Here is a 26,889-nt window from a genome sequence, read left to right as displayed (position 1 = left end):
CTTCTTTTGCTTATGACTTTATATTTGCTTGCACTTAAATATTGCAGTGCAGTTCTTTTCATAAAATACGTTTCCATAGTTGTAGCTGCTACTTTTGAATTTTACTACTTTTATAATTATAATTTTGACTTACATGATTTAAGAGAATCTGCAAAACTTGGTGAAATAAGTCTCAATTTAATAAGGTCTTAAAGAAATCTATGAATCATGTGTTTTTACAGTATATAAGATCACTTTACAAATATTCTGTACATTTCCATATTTACATTGCAACACAAAATTCAGTACAGTAAACAATTTCACAGTTCAGTGTATCTTAAGCTTATGGAAGATGTGCTCGAACATGTCTGACAACATTCCTAACACTGACATGTAGGCTGGCCATGTAAAGCATAAACTGCTTAGGTAACAATGCTACAGAAAGTTCACATCAGGAAAAGTCAAGGTGCTCCCAGTGCAATGAGGCATACTGTTTAGTACTGATGAACCATGGTGACAGTTTTCTTACAGATCTGATCTGCTTGGTACCGATCTTTACAACAGGAAAGAAGTGTCACTTGAGCTGTGATGCACAGCCGTCACATCAGTACCCATGTCTCCATTTGCTTGACTTAAAGAATCACTCGACAAAAGAGGAGTGTCCACTGCAGGAGATCTGAGGGAAGGATCAGAGGAGATCACCACCACGTAACGATCATCATCGTCATCATTCTCTTCCTCCAGGCTCCCGTGAATGTCTGCAGTAACGACTGAATTTTCTGCCGCGTGATGGCTGCAGGAAGGTGACGAGTTGAACAAGGGGAATTCTGCAGGGAGTGTTTCTCCGTCAGGGTCCTCTTCAGGAAAGCTGGTGTTAATGTAGATGATGTCGTCCTTGCTGAAAGACTCTGGGAGCTTTTCGGCGAGCTTTTCCAACATTTCTCGCAGTTGGGTAAATAAGGGTCGGTCCAGTGGATCAGCCCTCCAACAGCTGTACATGATCTCATACCTAGACACAGGTGAATAAAGGAAATAACTATAAGAGCACTTTATAAGAGAACATTTCAAAACACATCTGCAAGTTGTATTCAGTTTCTACTTTCACTGCAGATGGCAGTGGTGAGCAGAGCAGTCTAATTCTAAAAGATGAAGCTTTTTGATGGGGATATTTTTTGCTGGACTGGATGTAAGCCAAAATAAGGGGAAATGAAAAAAAGGTTATGTACTGCACATCAGTACTTTAAGTGCAAAACAACTTCTAGGTTGACGTGTAGTTTGCAGTAAAGTTTACTGCACCATAGAGAAATGAAGGCAGGGCTACATATCAGCTGCTTGTATAGTGGCACCTGAGCTCTGATACAGACAAGTGACAGTATTTTAACCACAAAGAATTTCAGGGTTTTTTTAAAGTGTCCGTGAAGAGCTTGCATTATGTTCTTTTACACTGTTAATACATAAAAGTTGTAGTTGGTAACTTTTATAAAAATAAGTTTATGTCACAATTGCTTAAACTGTTAATATATCCACACAGTATTTCACAAGACAGATAATATGCAAAAAGAAATTATCTTCTCCTTGTAGAGCTTCTGATGGCATTTGCAACAATCCACTGCAGCTGACGGAAAACAACCAATCAGAGTTGAGGAGTCTCTAACTCGCAATAAATCACGTCAGTCTCTGCTCATAAACTACGGTCACACTGTCAAACTAGCACTGATCAAATATGAATCGAGATTCTGTTAATGCGGTACCTATTTCTCAGCTCAAATGTTTTCAGAAACATATTTTAGTGTACTGTTTAGCTGTGAGTGAAGAAAGTTTGCTCCAACTGGCTAAACTGTTTTCAACATGGCAGCTGGGTCACAAAGATTACGCTGCACTAAAATGTGGTTCTTAAGACATTTGAAGGAGTTGCAGTTAATACAACAAAGTTATTTTTATTCAAGTTACCAACTGCAGCTTTACGTTCCTAATTTTACATTCCTCAAAACTTCCCCCATTGCTGCCCATTCCTGACAAAAAAGGGCTCCATTCTTCTTTTAAAGTCTATCCTGACTCTGATATGCCTACGTCCAACACAATCGAACCCAAAGTGAACACTCATGTCAAGAATGGACAATACTCACAGCTCATCCAAACAGTCTCCCGGCTGCTTCAGTCTCTGTCCTTCAAGAAGGTAGTCGTAAATTTCATGGTTCTGGACACCAGGGTACGGCGTCATGCCTCGTGTAGCAATCTCCCACATGGTAACACCAAATGCCCACTGCATGACACAGAATATTAACTTCAGATATTTCATCATGTGAAAAAGATTATATTAATTCCGACCCTTAAAATTTGCTGGCTTGAAAGTGTGCTGAAAATAATTTCAAAAGGATAATCTACATTTGTGTTTACAGCCCACTACATACTGTGTGAACTTTGAATGTATTCAGCCCTTGGTTTTGGTTCCACTTTTCATTTCCAGTTTTCTATGTTTCAATATAGAGCATAGACATATTTTTTCCCCAACCAGGGGTGACACTACAGGTTAACAGGGTAAAACTTCTCCCAGATTATTACTTGCAATAAGACAATCATCTTTTGCATTACAAGTTTATGAAACTTTATGTTTAAGCATGTAAATCAGGAATGAACCAATTAAATATGAGCTTTCTGGATAGATTTCCAGAACAGAAATCTGATCTGATCTAAAGCTAACTATGGGTATGAATGTGTATTTTGGAGCTTTTCTTTCCACTAGTCTAGGCAAAAAAGCCCTGAATCTCAAAATTGACCAAAAACAAATCTTTGTTTTCACCTGTAGTTTCTCCCCTTCAGCTGCAAAATACTGTCTTTTTGCAAACAAAACAAAACAGGGCTTTTGTTTGTCATCTGAAACGTCAGGTAATTAGACTTTGAAAGTTCTAAAATTTCAAAAGCAGGGATAAATTGCAACACAGGGTAAAAATCCTGATATTACCACACACTGGTAAATGATGTGAGGAGAAACAAAATGTCTACCACATCTGTAAAAGGAACGCTGAGTAATTAGTGCTGGGTAAATTCAGCTGACTGCTCTGTGTAGACTTCACATGGTTTTGAAATTCAGACACTGGTGTGTGAAACAGAGAGTGAAGATGAGGTGTTAGTTCTTCTTTTAGTGATTTATGGTGCTGACTGTTACTGGAAGAGACAGGAGCAGATGGAGTTACTTACAACATCACTCTTTACAGTAAAAACTCTGTCAGCCAGGCTCTCTACTGCGATCCATTTCACAGGCATTTTGGCTATTCTGCCCTGCCTGTAATAATCTCCGCTGTAGATCTTCTTGGATAACCCAAAGTCTGCTACACACACTGTCATGTCATCACGCAGCCTGTAAGACAAACGAGGAACAGCGTTGAGAATAAACAGGAATAGTAAATGACACAACCCTCGCAAAGAAGCAAACTGAACTTTACAAGTTTCACTTTTAATCTGAAAGTGACTACTCAAAATGTTTTGTATCTGCAACTTACATGCAGTTGCGAGCTGCCAGGTCACGATGCAGAAAGTTACGACCGCTGAGATATTCCATACCCAAAGCGATGTCAACCATGAACTTCAGGAGTGTCTGAGTGGGCAAGAACTGTGTACAAAACAGACAATCAAAAAAAAGTTTCCTCTAACAATAATATATTTTATGAGCCAGAATGTATTTCAGTGTTTGGCTGAAATCTCACCACTGGACTTTCTCCCAGGCGTGAGCGCAGCAGGAAGCTATGTAGATCTCCATATTTCATGAAAGGCAGGATGACCATGGGTTTGGGAAAATGTCCTGAACCTACTTCCAAGCACACACCTAAAAAGGACAAGTCAAGGCACAGAAACAATGTAAGGATGTGCAAATGAAAACAGAGCAGGACACAGAGTTGTTGGGTTTTACAATACTTCAGAGAGGTAATACGTTATTCCTACCTAGCAGTTTGATGACATTAGGATGGTTGAAATCTTTCATGCAGGCCGCCTCATTCAGGAACTCTTCAATCTCCCTTTGAGAGAAGCTATCCACTGTTTGAAGAAAGCGGAAAATCATCCTTTGTTGCTACTTGTCTTACAGTTTATAGATGATGAAAGGAGATCTTTTAGTGATAGAGAACTCACGTTTCATTGTCTTGACAGCAACTTTTTCAGATGTTCCATCTGGTTGTCTTAAATGTCCCTCCACCACCGAGCCAAATTCACCTGATTAAAGGAAATCACAAATACTTAATACTCCGCACACTATGTGTTATTATCTGTATGTAATCATGTGGATATGAATGTCTCCTATGGTTACACATTTCTCAAAATGAAACAGCTCACTCACCCTCTCCAAGAACCTTCCCAATGGAGAGCAAGGTCCTCATGACCATAACGTCCTGAAGTTTGGCCTGGAGTTCTTCACTAATACCGAGGTTCTCAACTGCGGACAGGACCCACTCAAGTTATTGTGTATTTTAAGAAATGTGTCTATATCACTCAAAATGTCTGCATACATGTGAATCATCCACATTAATATTCAAGAACATACGTGTGATTCCTATGGCTGATCGATTGTAGGATCTCTGGGGTTTGTATTGCACCACAGTGGGCAGCTTTTCTTCACCTCCAAACAGCCGCCTGCAGGGGGAGACAGTGAAAGAGAAAAGACAGGGAACGCTGAACAGTGAGCTAAACACCAACGTCATTGCAGCTCAGTAGTAGCACACACACACAGACACAGGGAATTGAACTGAAGTGGTGGTCACAGTGAGGAAACCCTCAGAGCTGCCTTCCTGACTTGGGGCCACATGCTGTTTTCCTATCTGAGCAGCAGCCTGTGACACATTCCTATCCATATCCTGAGTGGCAAGACTGAGTCACACGCTTCATAAAGGAATTCCAGAGAATTAACAGCTGGCTGTTGTCGATTTCTCCAGCTGCAAAGTTATTACGGGCTTCATGTGCAGATAATAATGATTAAGAGGAAGCAAAGGCAGTTTATTAACAGAGTCAGGAAGTGTTCAGTTTTTTTAGGTTCTACTACAGTGCGTCACTGAAGAAAGATTACTTAACATCGAAAGGGGCCAAAACATGATCCGATCTATAAGTTTTTAAAAGTAAAGATGAACCATATAGACAAATGGGTCAAAAATACAGTGATCTGAAGCAACTTTAAAGACAATCAAATTTAGAGCAAGGTTGTTCATTGAATCAGCACCGTGTTTGCACAGAAGGTGAAAGACTGTCAGCATACCCAAACCAAGAGTCAGAAGTACGGTTTTGTACACAGATAGCCCCCCAGAGGATAAGCAGCAGAAGACAGAAGCCGCACACCACACCCAGCACAACATAGACAGAGTCTGGAACTGCGGTGTCAGGGCTGGACGACGGGGACACCACTGATTCTGAGACAGGAGAAGGAACAATAAGCAAAGTTTAGAAAAACAACATTCAGCAAAATGAGACATCCAAAATCGAATATTCAGGATCAGTTATGTGATCACATTACCGTACCTTATGGTAGCACTGCAGCAAAACTAAGATTGTAGCAACATGTCCATAGATAAATAGTTTAAATGTAAATGATCAAGTTGTGGCCATCCTACCTGAAATTAATAGTTCGTAATTTGTGAAGTTGCGTTGTATGAGGTACTTATCCATAGTCAGTGTATTAGCAGAAAAGCAGCAGAAATCGTGTTTTAGTCACCTAAAAAGGCCCACCTTAAAAAAATCAATATCGGTATAAGTGTATGCTATATTCAGAATATTTCACTGCTTTACCTTGCCGTCAGACAATCCTTTCTGACAGGAAACTGAAGCTGTTATCAATGTTCTCTTCAAAGGCACCAGACTCCTATAACAAAAACAGTAATTTTACCTTGCAGAACATGGGAGCTGCTGGTCTACCGCTGCCTCGATCAAAAAGTTTCTTTGTGTTATTTTGTGACTTCAGTGAGTCTGAACTAACCCCTTAACCCACCATAGTCACACTGTAACACAAAATATCCAACCAATATAGGCAGCAGTAGGAAAGCAACTCCTGTGTTTTGTGAGGTAAAATCACAGTTTTTGTCAAAGGAGTCTGGTGGCTCTACAGAGAGTATAGATGACAGCTTTAGTTCCCCCTCTGAAAGGCTGTCTGCTGCAACGTAAAGTAGAGAAAATATTCCAAGTATATATTGATTTTTCTCAAAAGGATTTTTTTTGGCAGCTAAAAACGTTTTTGCTGCTGCCCCATCCTTAGGAGTACATTGCTTAGCTTCCTTAGCGGTACTGCTGTCTGGTTCTCCAAACTGCAGTCATGCTGACTGCCATCTACTCTATATAATACACTGACTATGGATAAGTTCCTCATACAACCCCACTTCAAAAAACCTGAACTATCCCTTTAAACAAGACTAAAGTCTAAATGTTAGTGGCTCTACCAGGCACGGCATTGCTTTGAGCTAAATGCTAACATCAGCTTATTAACATACTCACAATGACAATATAAGCATGATAACATTTGCACATAACACAAAGTACAGAACTGAGGCTGATGTGACTGCCGTTAGTTTGGCTTGTATTTGGTCATAAAACAAAATACTGGACAATCAGCTGACAGTTCCAAGGACACTACCATTACTAGAGCCAGATAGTAAAGTTAACAGTTCCCAGATGATGAGATAAATCAATAGAGCAGCTTACTGTCCTGTGGCACAAACAGCCAGACTCGTGGGCTGACCATGCCGCTCCCTGCCTGCGTGCATGCAGCCACCTCCACACTGTAGGTTGTGTTGAATTCCTGCAGCTCTACATGGACCGTGGTGTTGATACTGTGGAACTGAAATAACACACAGCATAACAACAGAGACAATTCAAATGTGATTTGTTTCTAGTGCCATAATTAGATTCCTCTTAAAAACAGATTTTAAGGTTAATTATTATCTTTGTGGAGTTTAACCTGTTAAAAGAAGATACTGCAGGTCACCAGATAGACATAGGTTTAATGGTACAGTAAGGTAAGTCATTAAACTGAAAGGGAAGCATATTGTCCATGAAAAGAGATAATGTTTCGGAAACACTGGTGGAAAATTATGCTGAAGAACATCTTGTACACTTGTGCAACATCTCACTCAACAGCTCTGCTGCACGTCCTGACCTCTCTCTCACTATGTCTCCTCCTTTTGTTCTCATTTCCACTTAAAGCACGATAAGAAACAAGAAACTCAATTGAAAAGTCCCTTAAAACGGATTTCACTTACAGTATGAAACCTTTTTGGAAAATCCCAAAGAACTGATTACTAGGAACTATATATATTACTATATATCAAAGAAACTCCCTCAGAAAAGGGAAGGAGACCCACTTTCTATATAAGCTCATGTCCTGCAATGGGAGGGAACATGTGACAGACATAGGGCTGCATTTCACAACACCACACCGTGGGGTTCCTCTGCTTTACCAATGTGCTGACGATCGGACTGGGAACTCTGAACCCATGATTTATGGTCCATCATGTCTGTGGCACCCATCAGAGGGCACTGTGTGGTTAAATGGTCTTACAACAGCAAATCTTCAACAAATTTTAGGAATCAGCCTCAGATTCAAAACAAGATGATGACACCATGACTTCTACCATGGAACATGGAGAATTATGAGCAAGTAACAGGAACTATTAATTCCTCAAATCTAATCAAATCTAATCTTATCCGAACTATGTATTTCAGTTTCACAGGGGCAGGTGGGACTGAGGATTAGACACGCAGCATATGTGCACATTTCCAGTCACTGCTATTACAAAGCCTTTGTGAAATGACATCACCACCTGACTGGACAACGCATAAGGATATTTGGGCCTATAGTACACATCCCGTTGTATTCAGATTTCAGTCAGTCTGTGATGACTCAAAGCCACATGCTGCAGAAAGAAAAACAGATTGCCAGTTTTCACACCATCAGCTTCCTTTAACTACAACACGGACAGGAAGGACGGGAAACACACTATTGTACCAGAGAGCACAAACGCAGTAACAGAAGCACGACTCGGCACAAACAGCATCATGGAAAAATGTGCCACGCCATTGGTGCATACAAAAGAAAGTATTAAAATAAACTGTGCTATTTCTTAGAGAGTGAATCTGAAAAAGAGACACTTCTCGTAAATTACTTTCCCTGCCTCATCGATTCTTGAGAGGAGTGGAAAAACTGTTGTTCAGAGATAATAGGGAAGCTGACCTCTGGTTCTGTAGGCAGGACAAAGGGAGGATCACATATTCCCAAATATGTCAGACGCATTCTTTTCATGTTTGTCATACATGAGTCATTGTTATCAGAAATGTTCAAAGGAAAACATCAGCTTTCACAAAAGAAGAAACTTTAAAGATAACACCACAAACATGAGCATGAACAACAGCATAACTGTTGTTTATATATCTTAATATACAATATAGTAGTAGTGTGTGTATAGTGGAGAATATGCAGTGTACGTAAGTGTAGGCACACATATAAATACTGTCTGTATTGTTTTGTAAGTCACAAATAAATCTCAAGTCTTTGTAGTCAAGTCCATAGACAAGTCTTCAGTCAAGACCGACAAGTCCCAAGTCAAGTCCCAAGTCCTAAACTTTGAGTTTTGAGTCCTAGAGAAGTCATAATGTACTCTTCACCAAATGGAATGCCATTTTAACCACAGATTAAGAAAATATTAAGTTCACAAAAATCATGCTTTAAATTTTTTTTTATCAATCTTTCAAAGCAAGTGCAACTGAACTTAGTCATAAAAAGGTAGAGTACCACAACAGAATGAATTTTGTATGTTTCTGTCCTGTCTTGTTGTATTTAACTCATCTCATATTAGAAAAACATCTCTGACTTTCTTTTCCCAAAATGCCTTTGCTTTGCTATCAAGTATTTTTAAGTAAAAAGGCTCAAGTCCAACTCAAGTTACAAGTCATTGGTGTTTAAGTCCAAGTTGAGTTGCAAGTCTTTTTTGATTTTGTCAAGTCTAGACACATCAAATTTGTGACTCGAGTCTTACATGAGTCCAAGTCATGTGACAAGTCCACGTCTGTGGTATTAGACATACTGTATGTATGTATGTTTACCTATGTGTAATCAGTAAATACAGTACATAAGAAGTCATGTTTTGTTTTTTTGGGACTGTATGTACATATCTACTGCATGTGTGCACATGTGTGACTTTATATAACTATGTATATACATACATGCACATATATAGTGTATGTGTACATCTATGTATGTGCATCTATGTACATGAATGTATATTTCTGACTACATAACCTGAAACTAAACTATTATAACCTGATCAGGCCTTTTAGGTCATCAGGCAGAGGTTTTACAGTTGTACCCAGAATTAGATCCAGCTCTGGTGAGGGTGCCTTCAGTTACTGTGGTCCTGCTCTCAGGAACAAGCTGCCTGCTAACCTGAGGTCCAGAGCAACTGTGTCCACATTTAAAAGCAAACTTGAAACTTATTCCCTCAGGCTTATGGTTATTAGCGTGTGTGTGTGAGTATGTGTGTGTGTCTGTCTATACTCATTTGATCACACTTGATTGTGTTGATGCCTTTGTGTTCTCTATATTCATTTTCAAATGTAGGTGACTAATGCTCATACTGTTTTATATATGTTAATGCTACCTATGTTGTCATATTTTTTTATGTACACATGTATCTCCTGTATGTGTAGTATATAAGTTGCTTCTAACTTTACTAACTTTATGTATTTCTTCTTATTTCCAATTTATATTTTGTTAATTGTCTAAGCTAGTGTGATCCATAGACAAGGAGAATCATTATTTACAAAAGGCTTTAATTACAGTGTTGTTGGCAAGCTCACCTTGTTCACTTGTGTGCCGTGTCTGACGATAACATCATAACCACTCAGGATGCCATTTATTTTATCATCCGGTGGAGGTTTCCACCTGACCACCAGCCGGGACTCATTCAGCTGTGCTGTGACATTTCGGGGATACACTGATGGCACTGAAAGTGTGACAAAAAATGGGAACAGAGGGATTAAGATATCGTCATGAGTACTATAAACCTATAAAACAAAAATGGAAAAGAGAAAGTAAGACTGCCTCTCCATTGAAATCTTTGATTACAGTTTGGTATGTGGTCACTTCCTGGCACAACGTATCAAATCTTTCAACTAAAATATCCCCTGCGGTGGCTTTAGGAAGGAAACTGAACGCAGCTCCACCCAGTAAGTACTTTGTGTTTCTCTGTGAGACCACTCCTATTTCCTATGTGACCCTTTAGGAAAAAAAGAGATTTTACTGGATAAGACATTTTCCTGAAGGGGACTTGCCATGACCAGAGCAGGTAGTTGTGCAACTTCCATAAATTCCAGTCATGACATGCTGCTACTGCAAGGAGGCTTACATTTAGCACATTTTGGACAGGAAAGCAGTCGGCTAATTACATAGTGCTACGTTTCTGAAACCTAAACAGGAATCTGCTATGATGAGAATGAGGCATAACACAGAGGCTCTTCTTAAATAAATAATCAAGGTGCCTTTTAAGGCAAGTAGCAGCCTTGTGAATTCAAACATGTGTATACACTAGGATGGATTTAATTAGATTTTGGTTCGTCTTCCCATGTTGCAGCCACGTATCTGCAAATCTGCTGGCGTATCACAAACTGCCAACTAAATTCAACCTTATAATTGTTCCACAGTTCCTTAACTACTCACACACCTCCCTCTGTAGTGTTGCTCTGAATCCACATGCTGACGGGAGAAGCCCCCACCTCATTGCTGCAGGAAACACTCATGCTGTACCACGTCATAGCCTGCAGCCCAGGGATTTCGCTCTGGAAAGGCGGCACTGTGACGTTGATGAACCTGGTGGTCATCACCTCCCCTTGCCGCCGACTCACCTCTTTAACCTTAGATGAAACAACGAACATGTGAGGATCAATTCGAGGACATTAGGGAACACCAGTCTTTGTGCAGGCATGGGGCTTACCCTGATGTGGCATATAGTTAGTGGAGAAAAACCATCATGTCCGGGGCTCCAGTTCAACATCAACTTATTGGACTGCCTCGCCGTCACAGTAACGTTGGACACAGGGTCAGGAAGCACTACCAAACACCATAAAAAACCCTTATTAACTCCCTAACATGGAGACATATGGTCAGCTTGCAGAGCATGAAAACCTCTTGGAATGTGTACCAGCCCCCACAAGACTGAGTTTTACCTTTGATGTTGATATTTGCTTCTCTGGAGGTGGTGACTCCCTTTGTGTTGTAAGCTTCGCAACTGAACTGTGTGTACTTGTCCACACCTGTAATTGACACATTTGGGAGGACAATGAAACATTTCAATGCTGTATGATCTCAAAACAAACAATCCTCAAGGACCCTTGAGGAATCAAGGTCAAGACAAAGCTGAATATTGATAAAGGTGTTACTAGGGAAAAAAAGTGAAGTTCAAGCTGGCCAGGCACATTGTTATCATCTTCTATGTTTGGACAAACTTACTGATTTCTCTCTGTGTCGAAGGCGAATGGGTGGCAAAAGTGCCATGTCGGTCTCAATAGAGAAGTGAGACTGAAACTGATACAAAAGACACATTTGGGGATGACTCATTCCTTTATTATACCTCAAAAGTTCACACAGCAGTACCTCATACAGTAAGATCAAATTGAGCCTCTCCAGTGCGATGTACTGTGGTAACAATGGTTTTGCTGGGTCTCTTTTCCTGGATGCACAATTCCTCTCTTTCAACAGCCACAGATCTGCCCAGTTAGAATAGGACTGGGACGGCTGCAAAATAATGTCCCTTTTGTGCTCTGTTTTCCAGTCTCTCTATCTCGGAAACCTTTCCACAAAGCTTATCACAGAACAGCCTGTGAGAGATGACTGGAAACAACTTTGGTTGCTTTGTTTACATTCTGCAGAATATCGAGACCTCTTTAGTTTGCCTTTGTCTGCTCGGGAGCTCCAGGGTAAAGAGTGCTTTAGTTAGGTTGGGTTGAATCAGTTATATAAGTTACATTTAAAAAAACCCATCTCATATAAACTTTGGATCACATAGATCAAAAGTGCATAAATTAACATTTTAAGTGACAGTTCAATTCCTCTACCTGTCGTGCTATCTATCAATTTAGATTGTTTAGTATGAGTTGCTGATATGTTGGAGATATCGGCAGTAGAGATGTCTGCCATCTTTCAAATATAATGCAACTAGATGGCACTCTGCTTTGAAATACTCAACAGCAATATCTCTTTCCAGAAATCATGACCTGTTTACTCAAGATAATCCACAGACCTTGTTGTGAGCAGTTTCATGTAAGAACTATTTTCTGTCTGCCAAACTAGATTTGCCAAATGTATCACTGCGCAGAAGGCGTGTGCTTATGACAGCATGAGATGTCAACATTATTGCTGTCCTCCTCGGCTAAGCTGTAATGTTAGCTAGCTCAGTGGTGCTAGGTGAGCTAGCTGCACGCTTCCTTCTGCACGGTGATACAGGTGGCATGTGCAGTACTTTAGAAATAAAATAGCTCCTACAAAAAACTGCTCACAGCAAAGTCTGTGGCTTATCTAGAGTAACCGGTTAATGATTTCTGGAAAGAGACATTACTGTTGAGCTTTTCAAATGTACTTTTTGGTGCTTTGAGCACCATAAGCCAGGTGCCATCTATTTCTACTATATTCAAGAGAAGACAGACATCTCTACGGCCGATATCTCAAACACTCTGCAACCCAACAAGTGTCCCTTTAAGGTTCTGACAGAAACATGCAAATAGCCTACATCAGTGCATTTCCAGCCAAGCTGTGCAAATGTAATTACCACATGCCTCATTTCAAACTGCATGGCAAACAGATGGTTGAGGCAATGTGGGCACTGAGCAGGGTTTACTGTTGACCCAAATGAAAGTGGTCTTTCCACAATTTTCCAAAGGAGAAAAGTGACAACAGGGAAAAAGCCAATCTAGTAAATGTCACAACACCTTGGTTTATTTCCAATATCTGTCTTTTGAGTGAAACTATTCAGCCCCTAAGAGGAAGAAACATTGCTGCATTACTGTCTGTTAATTGTTTTTTGTGGCTGTGGTCTTGTTAAAATGATGCCAGTTGCTACTGCTATCAAACGGTGACAAGTTTTCATGGTGGAGGAAATGTCCATAAAACTTCTGTAATTACACCTGCAGCATAATCCACCTCTGTCCGTACACATGATGAGTTTATTCCAAACACTCATTACTGCGTTTAAGAATGGATAAGTGCCACTTGCAACAGAGCTGTGTGAAGCATGTGCTTACATGTGTTTAGCAGTATTTTGGTAAAACAATGAGTGTTTCCACAATGCTGTGCTAATATATGACAACAGAAGAGTGGATCATGCTGCAGGAGCAGTTTGATGAATGGATTACCCGCCCAGCATCTACAGTAGAGTGTCAGTCATATCAGCTAATGGCTCATTAAAGACACAATTCTTTTTAAGGACATGAAATAAGTTTAATGGCTCGCACTTCTGCTTTCACTGTACTTGGCAAGTAAATCAAAACAAAAAGCTGCAGCACTGTCATAAAAATAGATGGGTTGGCAACTCAAATGGAAACATCACAAATTATGGAGGGGAGCTCTCCAGCTTACTGAGCTGCCTGAGATGTCTGTGATTTTTCCATTTTTATATTCAGGCAGCAAATATAGCCAAACTGCTCAGTCAGGTTACAACTAAGCCTTCGACTTTTCACTCTTTATTACTGTGCACCACATTTGGTTCAGTTCTCTTTTTGTTTTTCAAAGCTGAATAGCCGAATCTGTGTCCACCTGCTGTCCTGAGAGAGATTTAAGATTGAAATGTGGATAAGAAGGCTATAACCTCAATTTAAATCTCCATCAACATCTGTATTTAAGAGAGTTTAATTATCTGCTTTGAAGCATTCTGACTGAAAAGTGAATGCTAACAACAACTCAACTCAAACAAAAATACAATCATGCACCACTTCACATCATAAAAGCACTGTGATAATATCATGGGATCCAAGCCGTAGTGGAAAAGGGGGCCCTGGACTCGTAGTATGCATGAGGTGCAGAGGAGCGGTTGTGCCAATATTTGGTCTTGCACAGCGCTGTGGTAGCCTGCAGCCTCTGTGCCCAGCCCCTCCCTGCTGGTTTGTGGGCCGTCCCGTGAATGAGGTCTTTGTCCCCGGAGCCAACCCCCGAACAGACTCCCCGTACAGCCCCCCATCCCCTTACTGCCCAGGCCCTTGCACATGCTAGACCAAAGCACAGCTCTGAACCTTTAACCCCCCAGCGCCAGGCTTTATCTCCACTCACTGGCTACAGCAGCAACTCGTAGCCTGCGGCGAGCGGAAAATGAAGGGTTAGAGCAGAAAGAGCAGAAAGGTTATGCTTCTAATAACAAATGTTTGCTTTCAAAAGGAGGGCAGCTGAGGCCGTAAAGGGAGAGTCCAAGTTGAAAAGGCTGCTATATAATTTCGAGAGTATAACGTGAAATTAAAACACAAACCTAAACTGATCTTCTCACAACTACTCTTGACTTTTACATTCAGTATATTCATAAACAATAATCAACTTCAGTAGGTATTAACTTTCATGCAGAGCTGAAATGATTAGTTGATTGATTAGTCGGTCAGTTAAGGTGCAGCAAATTGATTATCTATAAAAGTCCTTTTTTGTTAAATGTGACATTCACTGGTTTCAGCTTCTCAAATGTGAATATTATTTATTATTATATTATTTTTCCATGTTAATAAACTAAATATCTTTGATTTTGGACTGTGGATCAGACAAAGCAAACTATTTGAATATGTCAGCTAAGATTTGGGGGAATTGCGTACATACACTGGATTTGTTTACATGCCAAACTATTTTAAGCCCAGTTACTTGGCAACTGGTCCCATTTTGTTACCTTTGGACAGAGCCCGGCTAGCTGCTTCCCCCTGTTTCCAGCCTTTATGCTAAGCTAAGTTAACCAGCTGTTGGCTCATTTAGTATAGTCGTAGCTCTCAGCAATAAAGTGAATAAGTATATTTCTCCAAATGTCAAACTGTTGCTTTAATCAGAAAGGAAGTAATGCATTTCAGTGTTTAGTTATTCCCCATGTGTGTCACGTCACCTGAATGACTGTTGTTGACCACTCAGCAGTGACACTGACTGTGGTGATAAATCTCACTGCAGTAAGCAGATGCTGAGGCAGCAGAGACGAGGCAGAATAGAAACCACCGACAAAGTGATGCTAGCTGAATTAGACCTGCTCCACGCTGTGTCACCATTATCAGAGAGCCACATGTCCCTTTATCTCTGCTAATGAATTTTTCCACATTCAATCACAGGAGGGTGGTTAACCAAAGCGAAACTAATTAATTGGTTTAACAAGCTGTAGCTTGTGTGTACCTTCTAGTATACTACTTTTACAACTTTTTATAAAAGCCAGAGGTTCTTCTATTAAAAACAAGTTTCAGAAAAAACAAACCCACAAATAACGCTTGATCAAAAAGCGCTTTCAGTGATTTGACGCAGATGAAACAGACCTTAAAGGAGCACTTTAAAAGTCCAGAGAGAACTACTTCTATAGCTCCTCTTACACGTCAGACTGATAGGGGAGCAAAGTAGCCTATCTTATGTCAGCACATCTTCAGCTTCTTTCTGTTTGATTCAAGGTGTCATCCAGATTTATGTCGAGTCATATTCTGACCATTCACTGGACGATGTGTGAGAAGAACAGCAAGAAATAACACTTCTCTCTGGTGACAACCTCAATGGGAACAGGCATTGAGAGGGAAGGAGTATATAATTGTTGTTAAGTAGACCACAATGCAACACATATTTTCTGTATGTGTGAGAAAGACACAGAGACTGTGTGGTTAATGTCTCACCTGACACAGAGAAGCTGCTGGGAGAGTTATGAAAGTCACTATCAGGTAATCCATCACGGAGCCAGCGGATCTGAACAGGATCTGGGGGTCCGACTGCCTCACATGACAGAGTGAAGGGTGAGTTTCTGGTTACGTTTCTGTCCTCAGGTTGCCGGATAAACGTTGGTAGACCTACAGACGGATTAAACGATGTGTCATGACAAATGTGAAAACCCCAAGAAGCATCCAGTCTTGGCATCATGTTAAAACTTACCTTGCACCTCAATGGTGATCGGCTGAGACTCTACAGTTCTGGAGGTGATGCTCAGTCTGCAGCGATACTCCCCTGCATCCCCTCGCTGCACATGGTTAATGCTGTAATACAGAGGTCACTTGTCAGTCTGTGTAATCAACCTGTCACACAGCTTTTCACCTAAATGTGTTACATACCTGGCAGTGGAGAGGAGAGTTGTGACCCCGTCTGTGATGGTCTGGAGCTCGTTGATCACCACCTGTGAGTTTCCTGCCAGGTCCTGGCCGTTCTTCAACCAGAGGATGTTGGGCTCCAGCCTTGTATCTGGGATGTCGATGGAGCAGTTGAATTTAGCTTCATGGCCCTCTGACAGCTTTATGGTGCCTATGGTGGGTTTGAAGTGCAGCCGTCTGAGCTGATCTGGAGTCAGGTAAATCCTTGAAACACGGCCTGGTCTCACAAGAGGTTCAGAAGTCCTGGTGGGACGGTGGAACCGGCCCCCTGAATGCTGAGCTGTTTACAGAGGGAGATATGAGGTTATATTAAACATACTGGATGAAAAATATGGTTTCTTCTTGACACAGAGGAACATGTTTATTCATGTGGAAGCACAATGTTGTACCTGAGATAATAAGCATCAAAGATTTGACAACCAAAGTGAAAGAATTAGGCATATGTTTACATCAAAAACCACCATAAAGAAGCAGAAACCATGGGCATGTGACAGCTTCAGGGCTGCATCGAATAAGCATCTTGAGTGGAATGTAATTAAAATTCATATCAGAGAACTAAATACTTCTAGCAGTAATCAATTAAAAAATGGACGATTAAAACATACACATGTAGCCTCAGCACTAAACTCTTTTTTGCGACTGCTAATAATACCTGCTAGTGTTGTACTACATGGAAATATGTCACCACTGCCTCTAGTGCTTTCAAAAATTGTATGTCCTTTTATTTTGCATCAATTTTAGCACTAAATAAAGCATTTACTGATTCTTGCGACTAAACAATCATGTTAAAATTATTCTTTGTTGATGTGTTCAAAGAAGTATTTTAAACTGTATGCCCTGTTTTATTTTAGGTAGCCTTGAGTAACATCTTGGCAAATATGGATGAAAAATAGCCTTTTGGCTAATTCTGGCATTTTCATACCATGTATTTATTCGTTTGCACTGTCCCTTCTTAGATAAACTGAACTAAACTAAACAATTATCTAACAGATGAACTGACAAAAAACAAAATAGCTGGCGATTTTCTGTGATGACTAAATGATAAATCTGCAGATCATTTCGGCACTTACCAGTTTTGACTGAAATAAAAAATGGATTTAACCTCCTAAAAAAGGGTGGATAGTGAAATTAGACCACAAAATTAAAGAAAAATATTTCAGCATGAACTTTGGCTCTTCACCAAATAGGTAATTATAAGTGTTGCATTTACTGTCACATTCCAGTGCATAAGAGTAAGCCATATTTCATTGCTATAATTAAAAATGAAGCTACAGTAAGACAGCTTAGATGCTCAGTGCTCTGAAACAAACTCAGGATTCTGCCTTGTGTTTTTAAGGATGTTCTAAGCACTTTCTGTACGTCTATAAAGAATCCCTTTAAAGCCTTTCCCAGGAGCGGATATAAATCTCTTTAAATGAGCATTTAAATCTATTCCAGCTGCAGAAGAGAGAACTGGCCCCTGCTGTACAGTTAACCCTGAGAGTCCACTGTGAGGGACATGAAGTTATAGTCCAGCAAAACACAAGCCTCCAAGGAAATAAACAACTCACCGCTGACCGGACTCCCCACAATAATGGCTAGGGTCGTTGTAGAGAGGAAAACTCCAAACCAGCCTGGAGCCTTCTGTGCCATGACCAGTGTGAGCTCCTCACCGCTGCTCTCTGTCCCGCAACAGGCTGGAAACGTCGCTGATACTAAGCGAATTGTGGTGCAGGACCGGACACTTGAGCTCCGACAATAACCAACATCACCCACTAGAGTGACTTCAATTCAGCTTGTGTGAGGAGTTGTTGACCCGAGATCACATTCAGCTGGAGAGGGGGAGAAAAAAGTTAACTTCTCTCCACGTCACAGGAGGGATCCCATGAAGGCGGGACTGAGTGTGGAAATAAAATACTGAAAACAACCAAAATACAGCAGTGAACCCCAAATGACACTCAACAAAAGTCTTTAAGTTTCACAGTTTATATATTTTTTATTTTTCCTAAACTATGTGTTTTCTTATTCTCTTTCTTTTAGACAGAAAAATATACCTAATAGATTTTACCATATTATCTTCTAACAAGCATTATGCACATGTATGTAGCCTAACAACATAGACTGACACGGTAGGTGATATATTTTATCTTCAGTAACATTATCTCAAAAACCCTCAGAATAAAAACAAAAACCCTGGTGGCATTTAAATTGTCAGCCCAACTACTCCCCCACGTGGTCAACTCTAACATAGCTTCTAGTTTTAACCTTGGTCACAGATAATCCTGATTAAAACAAATTAATCCAACCTCAGAATGAACCAAATAATTTAATTTACATGATTTATTAACAGGAATGTGATTAATCGACAGAGGCAGCCATGGTTTGGTCCATTTTCACCACTGATAACAACAATTGCTTGTAGATGAAGAGGAACACTGAGAGAGGATTCCTATTTGACTAAACAGTCTCAACACAAGGTCCATTTAGTAGCTGTCCTGGAGCTTTCAGTCATATCACACAATCATGGAATAAAATGTTCAGTTTCTTTGGTACACTTTAAGACTTCTTGTCCATTTAAATGTTGAGATTTAGAACAAAAACCAAACACAGTGAGGGTCCATTTAGTGGCTGTTCTTGAGCTTCCTTCTTGCAGATTTCTATTAATGGATGTCCACCTAGCCACAGGACTTTTTCACAGGTGACATTTGGACATGTGACAAGCATGGATGGATTACAGAACAGGTCTACCTGGTACATGCCCAGGGCCCCAAAGGCACCCCTGTCCTTCAACTGCAAAATGTCGCTCAAATTAACATGTGCTGACCAGGAGGAGACTCAACATGAGCAAAAAGAGACACAAAAAGTCTATGAAGAGATACAAAGGAACTGCAAAGAGACACCAAATAATTACAAAAATTAGCAAAACAACCACAAAGAGACAGAAATTGACTACATACATACACAAAGTGACCAAATAAGACACAAGGTTACCACAAAGAGACACAAAACAACCTCGAAGAGCCAGGAAGGATTATAGAGATTCACAAAACAACCGATAAAGATGTCATATTGCCTCGTAGAGATATAATCTGAGCGCAAGGAGACACAAAATGACCACAAAGAGACACAAAGGCACAAAAACATCTATAACAACTAACAAGACACACAAAACCACCACAAAGTCTGTGTGTCTTGCTCCTATGTAGTGGTGGTGGGAACTTTGGCATATCTGTGCCCAGGGTCCCACAGTCTCATAATCTGCTCATGGTTACAAGCAGGAAAACTACAAGTGGAACTGATGTCCTGAGTGGTGGTCACATTGGTATGGCTTACCAAGACTCTAAGCCATCGTCAGTTCTATTAGTTATACTTGTGTTTTTCACATTTAGACGAGTCCACATGTATCCCGAGAAAAAGGCTGAGTCAGTGGGTTGAACTGCAGGCATGATGGGAAAAGGCACCCAATGCTACAGCAGAGTAACCAGATTTCCCTTCCATTCATTGGAGCTGTCAGAGGTCACTAAATAATATTTGCTTATACTTATCCAAACGATTTCCTCCAAATCCAGCATGAGTTGTACATGCTCACTTTCTGTCCTATTAACAGACTAAAAAAGTTTTAAATCTCTTTTTTTCAGGTGAGCTCTCCCTCGTCTTTCAGGTGATGGCTCTGTTGTGACATATCAGCCAGCCTCATTCCTGCACCGGATCTTTTATTTTTGGATCGCAAGTTGCTCTTAAGTGCGTCTTCGCAGCAGTAGGCCTTCATGCGATAAACACTGGCCTTGTTTTTACAGCAGCCCAAGGTGCTCATAAGCCGATACACGTCCTTCCTGAAAGCCTTGGTGAAGATAGCGTAAAGGAAGGGGTTGGCACAGGAGTTGATGGGGAAGAAGAGGACCAGCAGGATCTTGGAGTTCGTGACCGTGATGAGGGGAACCTTGAATGCAGCGGAGATGGCAAAGAAGGAGATGGGTGCCATGCAGAGAAAATCTGTGAAGATGAGCACAGCCATGCGTTTTGCAATCTTGGTGTCGGCGCTTCTTCCAGGGATCTCTGGGTTCTTTACAGCCAGATAGATCAGCACATAACAAACACACACGACAACAAAGGCAGCCACGTTGAAGAGCAGGATAATTATGATGAAGACCTGAGCCAGAGGCGTCTCTATGTCCATGGGTAAGCACATGCTGACTTTGGAGTAACTGCTCACACCAACCAGGGGCAGTATGCCCATCCCTAGACAGATGAGCCAGCCAGCTGCCATTATACTTGCCGCCTGTGTCAGTACCAGACGGCGCTCTACCTGCAGAGCATTGGTGATGGTGTGCCAGCGCTCCAGAGTGATGCTGGAAAGCGTGTAGACTGACAGCTCCCCACCAAACACAGACAGGAATCCTGCAGCACTACAGCCAGGCCCTGTCTGCCATTCAATAGCATGCTGACTGTAGTGGCCATGTGTGCGCAAGTCAACTGTAGCTATCATCAGAAGGTAGATCCCAATGCAGAGGTCCGCAAAAGCAAGGTGGCACATGAGGAAGCGAGGCACCGTCAGCTTGGTCCGGCTGGTGAAAGTGACCAGGAGCACCGTCAGGTTACCTGTGATGGCCAGGATGTTGATGAACCAAATGGCAACTCTGAGAAAACTGAAGCCTGCGATGTCCTCACAGGGATTAAAAGCATCTGCTTCAGGCGTGCAAACCAAAGTCGGTCGGGTCTGACAGAAGTCCAGTTCTGGATAGTGGAAATTCACGTTTCCAAAGCCTTCATCCTCAACAAACAGATCGGCATCTGAGAAAAACGGCACATCCATAAGTAGGGTTGTGTCTGCTGAACCTCCAATCACACGTTGAACACTGGTTTCAAAGAGGAAGACAAAAAAGAGAGGAAATAATTCTGGTTAGTTCATCTTAATCTTAAGAACTCAGAAGTCAAAGCCAAACTAGAGAGTGGTGTCATTTGAAATCAAAGATTCTGCCAATAAAGCTTTTCATTAACCACCAACTACTGCACAGACTTTAATTTAAAAGCAGATTATACACAGGAAAGCACCTTGCCGATGGGTCACTCTCATCACAGTATGTAGAGCCATTACTCCATGCAGGAATAATGGGAAGGTCCCTGAAGAGAAGGAAGGAAATCATCAAACAATCTGTCACCATCATTGCTTTTACTGTGATACACACGTTAGAAGGTGCTTTGAAACAGCAGTGTGGGGCAGAGCTTACTTTAGATCAGCCTGTTATATGCACAGTGTTAGTCACCTGTGGGTGTTCCAGCTCAGCAGTGCACAGCAGTGACTGTTGTAGGTGAGATGGGCTTCTCGTAGGCTCCACAGTCCCTGCAGAGGAGGAAGACTCTTCAGGCCGTACGCTGACTGAGCTAACAACACCAGCACTGACTCCAGTCCCTGTGGTGGTAACTTTGTAAGAGCTGTTGCAGACACGTCCCTGTGAAAGAACATAGTGAACAATACAACTGTGTGGGGGTTGAGAAGGCCTCTTCAGACCAATGAGCTGGTTGTGCACTGCCACGGAGCGCAAAGTCAGTCAAAATCAGCTGTTATTATATTAGTATATTACATATCTTTATATGCAAGATGGAAAGAAAAGCTGCTCAGAAGCGCACGCCACAAAGCACTATCTTGTTCACTGTCTCTCAAGTCTGGACGAAGAATTTGAGCAATGAATCTATCAAGACATAAAAAGCTAGTCTACAATTTAAACGGTCACTTTGACAAACATCCTCTTCCCTCTGCCGCCCCGAAATAAATCTAAGCAAATAAATGTTGCATTAAGTGACTTTCAGGAGGATTAAAAATATCACTTACAAGACTCCAGGGCCCGTGGCTCCTTTGAAAGCATCTCTGTAGATCACTCTGAGATTTCGATTATTCTTTAATACCCTGAAATTACAAGACACAGGGTAATGGAGCAAAAAGCTGAATGCTGTGAGAGAAACTACATCATTCTGTTAAAAGGAAAAGTAAATGTGGGAAAATACAGTTTATCTATCTTTGTCCCGTTGAAGGCGTGGTCATGTATCTCTCTGATGCCGTTGTTGTACAGGTTCCTGTGAGCGGTCACAAGATTGTTATGATTAAAGGTGAGAAATATTCATCTTTGTCTCCAACTAAATGACAGTGTAAAGCAATTAAAGTGAATTTCTTGCATCACTTACATTGTTACGTATTCTTTTGTCAAGCCAGCGAAAGCATTTGGAGGTATTTCCAGTAGATACAGGTTGTCACAGATATCCCTGCAATAGCATGACAGTTTATAACAATGCAACATGATGTGTTTTTTGTTTTTATTTGTCACAAGTATCTAAAACTTTTGCAACACATGTACTTACAAGATAAACTCTGATTCAAGAGAATTGATGGATGTAATATCAGGAAAAACTTTCATCCCAGTATTTGAGATGCTCCTGTTAAAGTAAAGGGAAACACAGTCTTGAGTATATGGGATTTGAAACCTTTATATCTTAAACAAAATACATATATAGAAATCAAAATTGTATATTTTGAGGTCTCTTACAAGTAATGTAGTTTGGGAAGGTTGTTAAATGTCCTTCTGCCAATGTGCATGAGACTCCTGGTGTTCTGGATTGAGCTGCAAAGCAATATAAACATTAGCTTTAACTCCACTACATTGTAGTAGCCAGGACTTTTATTGACTCAGATAACCACAAAAAAAAGACTCACATTTCAGAGAGGTTGAGAAGGTTGTTAAACGCTAATGCCTCAATGTTTTCCAGGGTCACACTCTGAGCAATCTCACTGAGTTTAGGGCAGAAACAAAGCAGTTCATCAGATGAACATGTACCTTTATAACACTGAAAGAAAAGACAGATTGCCCATTGATGCCCATAAACTTTTTATTAATGGGGCCACAAAAAACAATGCAAAGTTAGGGATGATAACAGTTTACATGATTACATGCATAGCCCTATTCTTACTCTACATATACAGGGAAATGGTAATGCACCCATTTTCATAATTGTTCCTTACTTGAGGGGTTGCATCAGTTTAGCTGACAGTGCTTTATCATTGTAACATGAGGCTAGTTGACTGATTCCTGCCCAGTCGCCAGAATAGAATCTTGGCATTGTTCATTTCTACAAAGTACACATATGTTACATTTGTACATTTCACGCTTATGACATATATAGATTACATGTATATGAGCTGAGCCTCTCACCAGGAAGGGGATGGTGGGTGTTGTGACCCCTAGGCGAGACAGCTGCCAAGCCTCAGACAGCAGCTTAACAACAGTTTGGGACATGTCCAGCCATGTTTGGAGTGACCAAAGTGGGTGTTTTAAGCCAAACATGATCTTTTCCTCACCCTAACCAAATGATTTTGGTGCCCAAACCTAACCACAAGTGTTGTCACAACATAAAATTGAAAACTGAACCAAAAGAAACTTAAAGTTTCAACATATCTGCAACATAAGAAACATACAATTAATGGTTTAATGAATACTGGAAAGAAAATCCCTGTCTGAAAACTGGAAAACATGAACTTTCATTGCAGTTATATGACAAAATGTCAGATCATTTAAACAAGTTTGTCAGTGGAGGCTAATTGATACTTACATTCTCTGGACTCTTTTCAAACCCTCAAAAGAATGGCTAGAGATCGTGTGCAATGGCAAGTGATAGAGAAATCTGAAAAAGGTATAGGGAGAAGCACCATTAATTAAAAATATCTGATAATCAAATGCATCTTAAGTAAGTTGTCTTAAAGCACCATGACAACTGGGTTTAAATAAACTGCATAGTGGATGTTTTTGGAGGATTTTTTAATGCTGAAATCATAGCTACTGTAGGTGTAAATACAGAAATGCTTTAAATTTAGTCTCAAATCTTTAAAATAAACTTCATGACCTCCAGGTTAAGTTTCAGCCTGTCCAGTCACACTGATCATTTGTCTCCTCGTGGGCACAACGGCATTGAAGTTGTAGGTTCTCATTGTATTTCACACTGCCTTTAAGGCATACAAAACTTCGCCATCCAGCCTGTTTCACTTGCTCACCTCCTGACTTCAGCTGTTACATGTTCAGTTGACATGTTAAACTAATGATATCACTCAAAAATACTGTTATTTGATCATTCGACAAATCACAAAGTTCCTGGAGTGTGAGAGGTGCTGGTGTCATTTGACACATGCATGAAGCTGCTGCCCTTGGTGTTTATGGACACTTATCAGGAGTGACTCAAGGTTCTGTGATTTAGCAGAGGAGAGGTCAAGATTCCCCACCTTCAAGGCTCGTGACAATCTGCTAAACTTGAAAAGTGAGCGCTGATGCCCAAAAACCATATAGACTGAGAGGACGCACTTGACCGTGTGAGATCAGCTTGACATTTTCTTCACAGGTAATTAAGTTGCACACGTGCAGGGTCCTCTGTTTCCCAACAATAGAGTGTGGTGTGTGGTGGTACTTTTGCTGTATAAGGTAAAGCTGGAAATGGGAAATATCAATATTACCCAGAAGATGATATCCTTCAGTCTGTCCATGTCTTTTATTTTATTGCTATGATTGTTATGATTTTATGACAAGGTGTACAGGCACACAACAAGGCTAACAGTTACTAAACTTGCCGAGCAACTTTTAGTCTATATAGGAGCCTTATACATACATTTATAATGACACAGCAGGAGGATTCCTCCTCCTAGATAAACAAGGCTGCATTTATAAAGCAGCCCTCATTTATCTTTAGCACCACTGATGTTCTATGGTTATGGTTCAGGAAAATAAAAAAACTAGAACATGAGGAGAAACAAATTATGCCTCAACACTGCAATTCTTTGAATGCCTTTCCAGTGTGTTCGCAGAAAAGAAGTTGCATGAAAAACTGGTTTGGACTACATTTAGACCAATATGGGCTTCCCAGTTGCTCATATGGATAGAAACTCCATACACAGAAATGCACCACAGACCTCGTCTTATTAGATAGATGACTATAAACCCTCTTGTCAATGGGGCATCTTCTATAAATAACTTACTAATGGCTGGGGGTGATCAAAGGCAACACTCTAGATATCTTCCTCTATTAGACTATAAAACTGACACTAGGATTTGTTTTATAGGTGGTAAACTACCTCTTGAGGTATCATCACTACGCCAACACGGTGTCACTGGTCTTTCTTTTAAACTTGGAATAAGTGCTAAGAGGATGTTCCAACAAATTAACCACAGCAGTGCTTGTAAAGTTGCATGACATAATTTGTGCTGTATGCCAGGATAGAATCGAATACACCAGAACAAATTAAAATATGATCTAATCAAATTTGGGGGGAAAAGTTAAATTATGTGATATTTACTTTAGCATCGCTGTATCTAACCTAAATGTAAGTGCATTTCATGTAACCAAGCCAGCGCGTTTCAGGTGGATCCCAGCTCCATGCGTAAATACGCACGGAATGGCCTTGGTAATGGCTTTATCACAGGAGCTAGTTGCATCAATAAACAGATATAAATGAATAACACGTGTCATAATTAAAGTGCCAAATGAATTACCAAAGATAGACCAACAAAGTAGTTATCAGTCAAGACTGACCACTCTTCAATGAACTGCCTCAGTCACAGTAAATCAATCACATCATGGACTCACCACCTCGCAGTCTCTACCACATTCATGAATCCACCTCAGTAGTGTCAACTTACAGTCTTTTATCCCTGCTGCTTATCGTCTGCGCTGATCCTTCTGTCACATTGTTACATCTGATTGTGTTGGTGAAACAGCGGCAGATCCTCGGGCAGACGAACCCTGAAGCGCACTTGCATCCATAGAAGAATACAACAGACAGGAGCGAGAGCACTGGCGGCGACGTCCACATTGTTGTGCAGTCTGGAGAACGACTGAACACTCAAGAGCCGGGATGTCCTCTGAATGCTGCGCATGTAGATATCTGGCCCTCCCTTAAACTCTCTTTTGCTGCAGCTGAAGCAGATCGTCATCCTCTGCCTGTGGAGAGGAGAATCTCAACCACCTGATACTGGATTTCTTATCAAGTAGCTCATGTGTCGCAGAGAGACTTATGTTGTATTCACAAAATCAGATGTTTATAACTGCTGGGGTTTTTGTCATTTGGTTGTTGAATATTACTGGTATGCTCTTTTACAGTATGGAAAGTTTACACATAAATATTAAATAAGCAGTGTTTGAGTTCAGGGTGCACAGGGGCTTTAAGATGGGAATCATTTGTGCCACTAAGCTGAAATTGATGCATTTCCATGAAGCACATCAGCTTGTAAAAACTTTGGATCAATGGAACACCTTCATCCCGACTTGAATTTTTCATATTGATCTGCATCAATAGGACTCTTTAACTTTGCATACATGAATACAAGGTTTACTACAACTTCACTGACCTGGGTTAGTGAGGGAAATAATGCCCCAGTCCCCCTGTGCCTATGAGACAGTCGCCATAAAGTGGCAGACCATTGAGTCACAAAATGCAAATGGTTGCACTTTTATCCAAACTGCTTCACAATTTGCCCATTCATCCATTCATATATCCACCATGGCAGGGAGCTACCTTTGTGAGGTGCAGGTCTGACCATCAGGAGCAATGTGGGGTTCAATGTCCTACTTAAGGACACTTGTACACATGGACAT

At 40.8% G+C, this 26,889-nt stretch overlaps 2 protein-coding genes across 2 annotated transcripts; both read right to left on the bottom strand.

Annotated features, from left to right (window-relative positions):
- Positions 1-157: 157 nt before the first annotated feature.
- Positions 158-18,085, bottom strand: mertka (c-mer proto-oncogene tyrosine kinase a). Its single transcript, XM_050070589.1, has 19 exons — positions 17,835-18,085; positions 16,249-16,564; positions 16,073-16,173; positions 15,820-15,990; positions 11,167-11,253; positions 10,935-11,050; positions 10,665-10,854; positions 9,802-9,947; positions 6,652-6,787; positions 5,219-5,369; positions 4,514-4,602; positions 4,310-4,405; positions 4,105-4,185; positions 3,919-4,011; positions 3,684-3,802; positions 3,480-3,589; positions 3,178-3,337; positions 2,106-2,242; positions 158-988 (listed from the first exon to the last, which is right to left on the bottom strand). The coding sequence occupies exons 1-19, from the start codon at positions 17,914-17,916 to the stop codon at positions 535-537; spliced, it is 2,835 nt and encodes a 944-aa protein (XP_049926546.1). The 5' UTR covers positions 17,917-18,085; the 3' UTR covers positions 158-534.
- Positions 18,086-18,285: 200 nt separating this feature from the next.
- Positions 18,286-26,261, bottom strand: lhcgr (luteinizing hormone/choriogonadotropin receptor). The gene is made up of 11 exons (XM_050070595.1): positions 25,935-26,261; positions 23,863-23,934; positions 22,970-23,044; positions 22,803-22,877; positions 22,618-22,692; positions 22,444-22,521; positions 22,267-22,335; positions 22,094-22,168; positions 21,528-21,713; positions 21,316-21,384; positions 18,286-21,119 (listed from the first exon to the last, which is right to left on the bottom strand). Exons 1-11 carry the CDS (start codon positions 26,105-26,107, stop codon positions 19,898-19,900), a joined length of 2,169 nt encoding a protein of 722 aa, XP_049926552.1. The 5' UTR covers positions 26,108-26,261; the 3' UTR covers positions 18,286-19,897.
- Between the last annotated feature and the right edge of the window lie 628 nt (positions 26,262-26,889).

This window comes from Epinephelus moara, chromosome 19, assembly GCF_006386435.1.
Source record: "Epinephelus moara isolate mb chromosome 19, YSFRI_EMoa_1.0, whole genome shotgun sequence".
In the NCBI taxonomy this organism is placed as follows: domain Eukaryota; kingdom Metazoa; phylum Chordata; class Actinopteri; order Perciformes; family Serranidae; genus Epinephelus; species Epinephelus moara.
Note: the sequence above shows the minus strand (reverse complement) of the source record. Positions and strands in the feature narration are given on the sequence as shown.